Below are 12,003 nucleotides of genomic sequence, written 5' to 3'. Positions count from 1 at the left end.
TATATGCTTGTCATGTCCATAAAACTATAGTAGTATATTTCTAAATGCTTATATACTATGTACACTTTGATCAAATCATTTACAAATTCAGCAGTCCAAGTTCCCCTTATTCCCAACAGCACTGTGACTTTAGAATGCAAATGTGTAAAATACAGCACAATTTCACCCCTCCATAATAGAGCAGTCTACCTTAAACCTAAATCAACTGAATCTCAGCTTAACTCAGGTCAACTTGTAATCAATATTAATTTTTTAAACTTCATTATTTCTATTTTGTCTATATATTTTAAAATTAACACTTTGTTATAAAATGGATTCAAAATTCAGAACTAATGTAAACTAATGCAAAAAAACCTGCGACAAGACACACCAACACGGTGTGACAAATTTTCATATTTCCATTTTCTGAAACCACATTTGCACAGATAATTTCAATTTTACTCTTCCTTAGTAATTATAGTCTTCACAAATATTTAGGTACAAAATATTAACACTAACAACCAAATACAGCATGTGGAAAATTCTCAGTCAACATTTAAACCTGTGTTTAGTTTTTTTCTACCATTACAAATTAGCACCATACTAGTTCTTGTTCTGCCACATTTCCCTTGATAAATTATGCTGTTTAAGATAAGAGTTTGCTGTTTGATGGGATATTTTTCAAAATTTGTTTATATTTTAAGTAAAAAGCAGTAAATGTACAAATTCAAAACTAAGATAGTATATTCCAAGTTGTAATTGAGTGTAGGTAAATTTATAGCAAGAACACTAAAAAATTGGTGCAGTTTGTGTCTGTAATTTCAAGCCCTCAAAAACATTTAATCTAGATGAAATGAGTGGCTACAAAAGCTGCCAATAACTAGTTAGTCACAATACAACAGGAAGATTGTGAACATACCTGAGCAATGTTCAAGGTCTAGAGCATTGAAGGATGGGCAGGACAAGACAGGACAGAACAAAAATAAAGGAAGAAAAAAAGAAAAGACAAAACAGTGACTATGAGGCCAGCCTCATGTTCCCCCCAAAAGTCAGGCCAAGCTCCACAAAAGAAAAACAATAAATAAACAGGTCATAAACAAAAGAGGAAAAAGGCAAACAGATTATTCTCCCAGCCATGCCACTCTCCACAACCTGCACTAAACTTGCAGATCATTGTAGATTTTATATCAAAAAAAGAAATACATGGTTTTAAAATTCAATGAGCTCTTTCATATTTGCCAGTTAAGCAATAGATGATTCAGAGCTAGTATGGCAGGGAGTTAATTGGAGGCTGACCTTATAGAAAAAAAGCAATGCAAACAAAAAATAAATGTCATTTATTTTTAAGATTAAAATGCTTAAAGAAAACAACTTAAAATAGATTTATTTATGCTATAGTGTCAAATAGTTCAAATCATAAGCTATGTTATTGCTTTCTTAAGCCATACCACAAAAAAAGAACATAAAAATGTTCTTTTTTAACCCTTTCCTTTTTTGAGGATAACTGACTAAATTCTGAAACAATACCTGTTTGTTGAGGCCTAGCATGTTGCAGACCATATCTCGAGAATAAGGCTGCTCCAGAACATATCGTAACAGACCCGTTTGTGGCTCAAAGAGATCCTGGGGGAAAAAAAATTATAATTAGCTCCTCATTGCAGTGTTTTGTCATTGAAAAAAATACAATATTAAAAAATAATGCCATTTGCTAGAAAAGTTATACCATGATTCATAGCATACATGAAATGTGTCTTTGAATGAGAAAAAAACTTAAATTTACCTTGAATGTGATAAGTTTTATTTCCAAAGAGTGTTTAAGGTAAAAAGAGATATCTACACTTTAAAATAAACTAATCTGTTGTATTTTGTACCCATGGAAAAGTGCCTGTTGAGTTGTACTGAAAACATGAAAGGTACATGTCACTTAATGTATCTGTATTCCATAAGCTATTGATTTTGTAAAGGCACTTAACAGTGGCAAGGGCAAAGTGTAAGTTGGGTAACAAATGATGCTCAACACAAAAGTGTGGCAAGTGTCTGATACAGCAGCAATGCTGTCATTATGCTATGAAATCATCTAATTTGAGTAAGCATCTGCTTTCAAACCATTTTAACTATATGCAATTCAAAACATGCACCAGCGGTACACATATACTCAAATCACAGATTTTCACATGCTATGTTGGTCAACATACTGAATCACATATAGACACAGTGCTCTGATGGCAGATGTTTACTAAAATCAGTTTTTTTCATATACAGTCTCAAAAAAAAAAAAAAAAAAGCACAAATTATCTCCAGGGTTGTGCTCTTCACTCGCAATTTGCCCCTTGTACTCTGTAGCATCTTCTCTTTTATCTACATTGAAAGTGGTGCAAGTTGTGTGTGCTAATTTCTCTAAGTGTGTGAAAAACACTATAATGCCATTCCTAGTAATTTTATATATTATTTAACAAACAGAAATCATGAACCACAGAACCCTATTACATTCTGTGTTATTATAAATAGCTTACAGAGCTAGATTCATGCAGAGTGGTACTGTGTTATGGTGCTGGTAAAGTGTGCAAGTAATAGTTTCATTGTGCTTTGCAGAAATGACAATAAATCTGAACTGAGCTGATTAAGCTACATTTCATTTCTTATCAAAGCCTTAGGATTTTTGAAAGAACCAAGGACACCTGCATTCATAATTCACAGTGACAACACTCAGAATTACTCACTTTCTGAGATGTGTGCACACATGATGAAAATAATGAGGAAGTGAAAAGGGCTCTTTATGCAATAGAGTGAAGTCACAATGAAACAGACTGAAGCATAACAAGCCAGTTATCGAATTTTGCAGCACATTGTGAGTCACTTCAACTGAGAATATAGTAACATGAGAATAACTAAGGACGTTTTTGACTGAGTGAAAGTCATTAGTGACCTCACAAAAGTATTTTGCTTTGACATAGATGCGCTGTTTTACAATATGGGCACAATCTCAAGAAATAGATCAATACTCAATAACAATGCTGGCTTGTAAAATGGATGTATTCTTTAAGTTTTAAGGCTTTTGTTTTCATGTGTTTTCTGATGCCCTTTGAAACACATTTCAGCGTTGAAGAACAGACATATTTTTTAAATTTATAAAAAAAAATGCTTCACTTTAAAACACTTCATGTAACTAATTAATATATGCCGTGATTATAAAAAAAATACCTTCGACTTGAAAATGCAAAACTTACCCTTTAACAAGCAATGTAACTACTTTTACTTTTTTATTTTTAAATTTACTGCTCAGCCTACACATCTAGTGTTAAACTGTAGCTTTAATTTTAAAATAAAAAGTGGGTATTCAATTACTTTATTTTTTTCCCTACTTGCAATTGTTCTCAAATCTAAGTTATACAGTATGTGATATTCTAGGGTACTATCGAAAATGTAAGGTTACTCCCCTTCCCAAATGAGTACCTCATATAATTAGGAAAAAATGTCTATTTAATCAAATGAATTTTCATTCTATTAGGGGAATTCCAAAAGTTAATTAACTTTAATAGAAATAAAAAAAATCCCAAAATGTTTTTACCTCAAACCTCATTAATTTTTTACTTCTCCACATAATCAACACTGACCTCAATGTACTTTTGAAATCTGTGGATCCATTTTTTAAAACACCCCTGAAAAACATCTTTTTAAGCTTTGCCAGCTCTTCATTCACTGCCTTGATCATGTCTTCTCAAACTTTGTAGCATTTTCTGTGCATGTTGGAGTTGATTTTGGGTAAGAGCCACATATCAAAAGTGACCAAATCAGGTACAGTAAGCAAAGTTGGATTGACCCCAGAGAAACCAATGAAGAGGATGGTATTGATGGTTCAATGCGCAGAAGAATCATCACGGTGAAGGAACCAGTCACTTGCACTTGGGGCAACCTCTCTTGAGATTTTTGAAAAACATAAGCCAAATATTTCTTTGTGTAGATGTCTGAAACCAAGCAAACCACTTCTGGATAGTTCCCCTAGTCGGTACTTGGTCGTTAATATGAGCCTCCAGATTCTTGAAGTTTTCTGCTTTCAATAAACCTCAATGAAAATGTGGTAGACCGTGAGAACTTGTTTGTTCTCATTGGGAAAATCAGTCACTGGCACGCACTATTTACAATTCTACTTTTTTTCATGTCTCCATGCTGACCTACAACCCTGAAAATTTCATGACATTTTTGTAAATAGCTAAATAAGAATTACTGAAAAAAAAAATCAACCATAAAAAACAAATTTAAAAGTTCATGTAAATGTTGTAAGGTGTTAAACTTATATATGTAAATAACAGCATGTTTATTTACTTAAATATAGACATGTCTGAAAAACAATTTAAAATTAAATATTCTAATCATAATTTAAAATAAAAGATGTAATTAAAAAACAAACATTTAAATTAAAATATTTGTGTTCTTCAGTTCTTTACAAAAAAAGGAAACAATTTTATAAATGCTACATATTAATTTTTGAATTCTGAAGTGATTGGTGCTGCATTGTTATGCATTCCACACATTTATTTTCAAATAACTCCCGTTTTCAAAATCCTATTTAAACAACCCCTCTAAATGACGCTAACAAACTAGGGACAAAGGTACATCTACACTCGTAGGGCATATGAGAATATGAGGGCAACCATTAAGAAGAATATTAGGGAGGCTAAAAGACAATGGGAGTTGATTATAGCAGATAAGTGAAAGACAACCCAAAAAGAAGATTCTTTCAGTATTTTAGTAGTAAAAGATCAGTCAAAGAGGAGGTAAACTGGTTCAGGAATAGTAAAAAGAAAATAAAAACTACAGACTGTGACATAGCGGATGCTCTAAATAGGCATTTTTCTGAGGTCTTCACACGTTAGTAAGTACATAACACCCCAGAGGTAAATGGAACTTCTAAGGAGGTACTGATTGATTTGAAAATTGTAGAGGGAGAAGTACTGTTCAGATTAAAAAGGCTGAAATCAAACAAATCTCTAAAACCAGATAATATTTACCCTTGAGTTCTTAAGGAGGTTAGTGAGTAAACATAGAAACCCATGGCACATTTTTAGGAAGTCAATGCACACTAAGGAAATTCTGAAGAATTGGAAAATGGCAAATGTTATCCCATTATATAAAAAGGGTGACTGGGTAGATACAAGCAACTATAGGTCAGTAAGCTTAACATGCATCACAGGAAACTTAATGAAAGGAATTATTAAGGATGATTGAGCAGCACATGGCAAGTACAAGAGTTTTTCTGAAAAGTCAACAGTCATCTTCAGAAGAGGGAGGTCATGTTTTACTAAAATGCTGGAATTCTACGAGGAAACAAAAAAAGCATATGATCATAGTGGAGCTTACGATATTTATCTTGACTTTTGGAAAGCATTTGATAAGGTGCCATATGAGAGGTTTGGCATCAAACTAAAAGAAGTGGGAGTTCAGGGTTATGTTTTTAGATGGGTGCAGAATTGGCTCAGACACTGGAAGCAGAGGGTGATAGTGCAAGGAACCTTATCAGAATTGGCTGATATTAAAAGCAGTGTTCCACAGGAGTCAGTACTCGGGTAATTTTTTATATATAAGAGATGAGATGCAAAAATAACCGGATTGGTAAAAAAAATAAATAAATAAATTTATAGATGAATTACAGAACTCTAAACATTGTCACCTTCTATTTACTCCCCCTCTTGATCTCAAAACCGCTCCATACATATCTTCCATTGATTAAAACAGTGTTAAAAGTCTTCATGCTTGAGGCTGTTCAACAGGCTTGATGTTTCTGCTTTCACTTCATCCACTGAAGAAAAATGTGTTCCTATTTTATTTTATTTTTTTTAAATTTTCAGGAACAAGTAAAAATAACAGGGAGCTAAATCGGGCGAACAGGGAGGATGATCGAGGACAGAAAGTTTTTTTCAGTCAAAAACTGCTTTACAGAAAATGCATCGTCTTGTCTTGTCTCGCTGTTCGCTTTTTTCAACCAACATTGTAACAGCAAGTTGTGTAGCAATTGTTGTGCAAATGCTAACTGGGCTCTTCACAGGATATACCTAGGAGGCCAGCGGTTTAAGAGGGCGTGTAGGAAGGGATATAATTCTATGATTCACATCCAGCCAATCTCCAGACGGTTTTCTGGGAAAGCCCTAAGTCCAGTCCGGTTATTTTTGGGTCTCACCTCGTATAAATAACTTAGATAGGAATATAAGTAACAAGCTGGTTAAATTTGCAGATGATACCAAGATAAGTAGATTGGCAAATAATCTGGAATCCGTTAAATCATTACAGAGGGACTTGGACATCATAAGGCTATGCCAGATTTGTGGCAGATGAAGTTTAATGACAGTAAATGTAAAGTATTACATATAGGAAGTAAAAAATATTAGGCTTGAATACACAGCAAGAGTTCTGAAAATTAAGAGTACACCTTATGAGAGAGTCTTAGGAGTCGTAATGGACTGTATGATATAACTTCTACGCAGTGTTCAGAAGCTATTAAGAAAGCTAAACAGAATGTTAAGTTATATAGCATTGTATGCAGAGTACAAGTCCAAGGGGCGTATGCTCAAGCTTTATAATGCACTGGTGAGGCCTCATCTAGAGTACTGTGTGCAGTTTTGGTCTCCAAACTACATAAAGGACAAAGCAGTGCTAGAAAGGTTCCAGAGAAGAGGGATTAGGCTCATTCCTGGGCTACAGAGGATGAATTATGAAGATTAAAAGAGCAGAGCATTTTCAGTTTAAGCAAAGGTAGATTAAGAGGTGACATGATTGATGTGTTTAAAATCATGAAGGGAATTAGTACAGTGGATCAAGACTGTTGGAAACTTGTTATGGGTAACTTTGACACTAACATCAGAAAGATTTTCTTTACACAGACACTTGGAATAAGCTACTATGTAGCAAGGAAGACAGTAAGATTTTAGGGACTGTCAAAATTAGACTTTTATTTATAGAAAAATTAAGGAGATAGTACTGGTGAGCTCTGTTGGGCTGAATGACCTGTTCTCATCTAGATTACTCAAATGTTCTAATGTAATGTTCCAATTTAACTATTTGCAAAACATAAACAAAACAAACTACTAGCTACTTGTAAAATATAAACTGCATTTTATACTCAAACCCTTGGGAACTTTGGACTTGATTTTTTGATGTATTGTTCTTATGATTTCAATCTAATTCAACAAGAACACTCGCCAATGCCTGCTTAGTATGTACATAAAAAACAAAGCACAAGCCTGGTATAATATCTGTGCTTATGGCACTGAAGCTGTAAGCAAAAAATGTGGCAAATGACTGACATTTGTTGGTTTATTTAATAAAAGCACAGTTGACTGCCACAGATTATATTACAAAATAAGATTTCTGTTTTTAGTATGCTTACGTTTTATTTCAAATTTGCCTAGGAGACTCACATTGATTTCTTCATATTCAAATTACACTAGATGTTAACAAATCTGTGCTGTATAGTCTAAATTCTCTGACTGATGATTTAATTAATTCCTCCATTGCTTCAGATCACCACAGAAATGAAAATGTTTCAAGTAATTGCTGAAGATATATTTTTACCAATCTCTGTAATTTGACATTTTTTAAGAAAAACAAATTCAGAAAAGAAATAGATGGTCAAAACATTATCTGTGGTATATGACAGCAGACCAGAAACTGCTAAAAAACAATGAAAGAATGAAAAGAAAGAAATACAAACTATATCTTAAAACTTTTTAACTTGCTACAACCTTCCAAAAAAGTATTAATTAAAGCAATAAACAATTAAAAATGCAGAGCTCTGAAATTTCAGGAGTGTCAAAATGTACTTTGTATAAAAAAGTCAGTTCAGTAGCCTCCTCCTTAGTGTTTTGTTTTCCCTCATAAAAATAAGCCAAATACAAAGATTTTTTTTCCTTCAACAACAAAAAATTACATGTAACAAAAACATGTAAATACCAAAACATCAACAAAAATACATTAAGAAAGGTACATCTAGTGTGCACTGCTGTACAGATGCTGATTTAGCACACATCACAATCAGAACAGTATAAGTGTGTTTCTTTGCACAATTTTCTTAAGATTTTTTCTGTTGCTTGCACATGAGATGGTAGAATGGACATGCCTATTGTGTTATTGTAGGCTACCAAAGCATAAGGCTTAGTGACTTGCACATTTCCCTGGCACACACATTGACATTTGATTCATTGTAAAGGGTGCTTAAGAGGCTAACCTCTTTCTTGTCCTTCCACTTGATTGCATATATTTTGCCTTGCATCCCGCTGCAGTTTTACATTAATGAAGTCACCAGGCGTATTACTGTGATATAGCTATACAGAGTTGTATGCATCAATTGCACTAAGTCAATGTCTGATGACTGATTCGCATTGCCATCACTATTGCTCGGTTCAGTTTGCTCTAAAACTGCCTTTACAACTTCCTGCTAACATGCCATTCATTGTGTGTTTGTTTGATGGCTCCAACCAATTCAAAAACATTGATGAGTTAACTTAAGAGTGTCAAAATGTATAGAATGTATTTACATGCATGCACAAAAACCAGGATAAAGTGTGCAACCTGTAAAGGCAGAAAGTGTTTTTTTTTTTCATGTGCAAGTATTATTTTGGAGTTCTCCTTTAGCAAAATGCTTCAACATCATTAAACTGCAAAAAAAAAAAGGTAAACGTCATTGTAAACGTCATTGTCGGCCAGCATGAATCTAAAAATAAGTATGAAGGCTGTGATAATTTTCTTGTATTTTATAAATTAATTTAGTGCTTTGTGTGCTCTGAAACAAATAACACTCATCCACCTTTTTATTGACCTGGCCCTCTCATAAAATGCAGTATGAACACTGTGGCAGTCGTGTCACCCAATAATGTTTCAGCAAATCTATAGAAAATAGCTTGAACTGAAACTTTGTTATTAGTTTTCTGTCACCGGGTTGAAAGCTTCATACGCTCTTCTGCCTGATGATAGGATTGAGTTCTGCAATAGTCTACAACACCGGTACAAGTGCTTCTTGCCTTATACCCAGTGCTGCTGTGATAAAAATAAATAATGCAGGTATTTTTATTTTAATAAGATAAGTACTGTGTTAGATTTTATGTTACTTTAAAAAGCATCAAACTACTTAATAGGTTATTTTTTAACATTTTGCTGCTAAACTTAGTACTGTACATTCAGTTCATCAGAATAAATGTATCAATTTCTGAAAGAGTAAGATGGATTATTTCAATCAGGAATATGAATAAAGTGATTATTCAAGCATGCTCCTTATGAAATTTATCTTGTGGATGCTTCTACTGTCTTCTACCTATTGCTGCTGGAAGCATATCAGAAGCGAACACATCTGCAGGTTGACAGAGTGCAACAGACATGCAAAGACTACAAAATTCTTAACTGCAAACCATTTAAGGGTTTACATGGCCAAATAACTGAGTTACCTGTGAAGAAATCTATGTCTGTTAACCAGGTTTCTAAGACACTCATAACTCTTTAACTGGAGTAAGGGTTTTCTTGGTATTTTAGAAACCAGAGATTTATGAATATCTAGGTTGTTAACAATAGAATCCCAAATGTCTTTGCACTACTTCACCAGTCTTTTGTTTAGTAAATCTGTCAATCAACACAAGCAGCAAGCAACCTGCTATCCCACCCCCCCACCGAAGGAGCTGAAGTCAGTCGCAAAATTCTCAGAGCTCAAGAGTGTTTATCTGGGAGTCAGGTGCCTTCAGTTGTATAGGGTAAATAATATATCATTTTTTGGAATACATACATTTCATGTGTGTTCCATGTCTACAATAATTTGTGTAAATGTGAGGCAAGAAATGCTGAACACATACCTAAAAACCAAAAATTTTTTCCATGTTATGTGTGAAGACTTTAGTCCAAATATCAAAAAAACAGAAAATAACCAAAGGAAATAAAATCATTCAATTTTCATGTTGCTGTCAATGAGTTAAAAACCCAAGGTCAATCGACAGAAAGTTGATATGTATTTTTAGATGGTGCAGAGGTAAGAACTGCTGCCTTATAACCAAAAGGTTGCAGGTTCAATTCCAAATGCTCCTCATTTTAAATAGTGAGCTGCTATTATTACTATAATCTAATAACATACATTTCGTTTGAGTCTGTAACACCCGGTGTAAATTTTGGCTACTTGTGAAAGTTAGCTCTTTTTTTTTTATTATTCCATTTTCTTCTGTCAGAGACATTCACGTGGTACAATGAACTTGCCTCTCTCTCACTCTCCCTGAGTTAATGCTGTTCATCTCCATTCTTTTCACAAGAGCAGTGATGACCACACTTGGTGCTGTGGCTAACGCCTGCTCAGAACTTTTTTTTGTACCAGCAATCAAAGATACACTGTCCCATGACCGCTATCAGACTATCGTGCGGCATTTGCGCTTCAACAATATTGCGACCTGTAAAGAACATGTAAAAACAACAGATTTGCTGCAATTTTGGACATTGAGCAACATTTTTGCTCAGCTTTGAGTTACAACCCAGGGCAAAGACTTTCCGAGTCTGTGGTCATAAAGCTTATGGAGCCGTTTCTGCACAAAGGCAGAACCGTAACAATAGACAGCTTCCTCACAGCGCTTTTGCTGGCTAATAAGACTGCTTTACCACAATACAACTCTGCTCGGCACCGTAAGTAAAATGGGATTTCCACCTGCCGCTACAATCACTTTAGTAGGCGAACAATTCACCATGCTAGTGTTTAGATCTGGTAACAATCTCTGTGCGTAAGGGTCAAGGCCGTAAAACCATACTGGATGCCGTGATCTCCGGGCCCTTAAACGACACTGCACTACAAACAGGAATGCTACTGTAAAAGAAATCACAGAATGGGCTCAGGAACACTTCCAGAAACCATTGTCAGTGAACACAATCCACCGTGCCATCCGCCGTTGCCAGCTGAAACTCTACATTGCAAAGAAGAAGCCATTTCTAAGCAAGATCCACAAGCTCAGGCGTTGTCACTGGGCCAGGGATCATTTAAAATGGAGTGTGGCAAAATAGAAGACTATTCTGTGGTCAGACGAGTCACGATTCGAAGTTCTTTTTGGAAATCTGGGACGCGATGTCATCCGGACCAAGGAGGACAAGGACAACCCAAGTTGTTATCAACGCTCAGTTCAGAAGCCTGCATCTCTGATGGTATGGGGTTGCATGAGTGCGTGTGGCATGGGCAGCTTGCATGTCTGGAAAGGCACCATCAATGCAGAAAAATATATTCAGGTTCTAGAACAACATATGCTCCCATCCAGATGTCATCTCTTTCAGGGAAGACCCTGAATTTTTCAACAAGATAATGCCAGACCACATTCTGCATCAATCACATCATCATGACTGCGTAGGAGAAGGATCCGGGTACTGAAATGGCCAGTCTGCAGTCCAGATCTTTCACCTATAGAGAACATTTGGCATCATAAAGAGGAAGGTCGACAAAGAAGGCCCAAGACGATTGAACAGTTAGAGGCCTGTATTAGACAAGAATGGGAGAGCATTTCTATTTCTAAACTTGAGAAACCGGTCTCCTCGGTCCCCAGATGTCTGTTGAGTGTTGTAAGAGGAAGGGGAGATGCCACACAGTGGTGAAAATGGCCTTGTCCCAACTTTTTTGGGATTTGTTGACACATGAAATTCTGAATCAACATATTTGTCCCTTTAAATTGAAATTTATGTTCTATTCTGAATAAAATATTAGAAGTTGACACCTCCACATCATTGCATTCAGTTTTTATTCATGATTTGTACAGTGTCCCAACTTTTTTGGAATCCGGTTTGTATCTCTCTATATATATATATATATATATATATATACATATATATATATATATATATATATATATATATATACATATATATATATATATATACATATATATATACATACATATATATATATATATATATATATATATATACATATATATATATATATATATATACATACATATATATATATATATATATATATATATATATATATATATATATATATATATATATATATATATATATATACAC

At 34.5% G+C, this 12,003-nt stretch overlaps 1 protein-coding gene across 2 annotated transcripts in view; it reads right to left on the bottom strand.

The window, feature by feature from the left end:
* The window catches only part of med23 (mediator complex subunit 23), a 203,474-nt gene that overhangs the window by 112,862 nt on the left and 78,609 nt on the right, over positions 1-12,003 (bottom strand). Inside the window, exons 10-11 of one of the 2 annotated variants that reach the window (XM_039747441.1) lie at positions 1,507-1,602; positions 899-916 (exon numbers count right to left, since the gene is read on the bottom strand). In XM_039747441.1, the coding sequence (XP_039603375.1) occupies positions 899-916; positions 1,507-1,602 (114 nt within the window). The remainder of the gene's footprint in view (positions 1-898; positions 917-1,506; positions 1,603-12,003) is intronic. The other variant, XM_039747442.1, reaches the window with a different exon arrangement.

Source organism: Polypterus senegalus, chromosome 3, assembly GCF_016835505.1.
Source record: "Polypterus senegalus isolate Bchr_013 chromosome 3, ASM1683550v1, whole genome shotgun sequence".
NCBI lineage: Eukaryota > Metazoa > Chordata > Cladistia > Polypteriformes > Polypteridae > Polypterus > Polypterus senegalus.
Note: the sequence above shows the minus strand (reverse complement) of the source record. Positions and strands in the feature narration are given on the sequence as shown.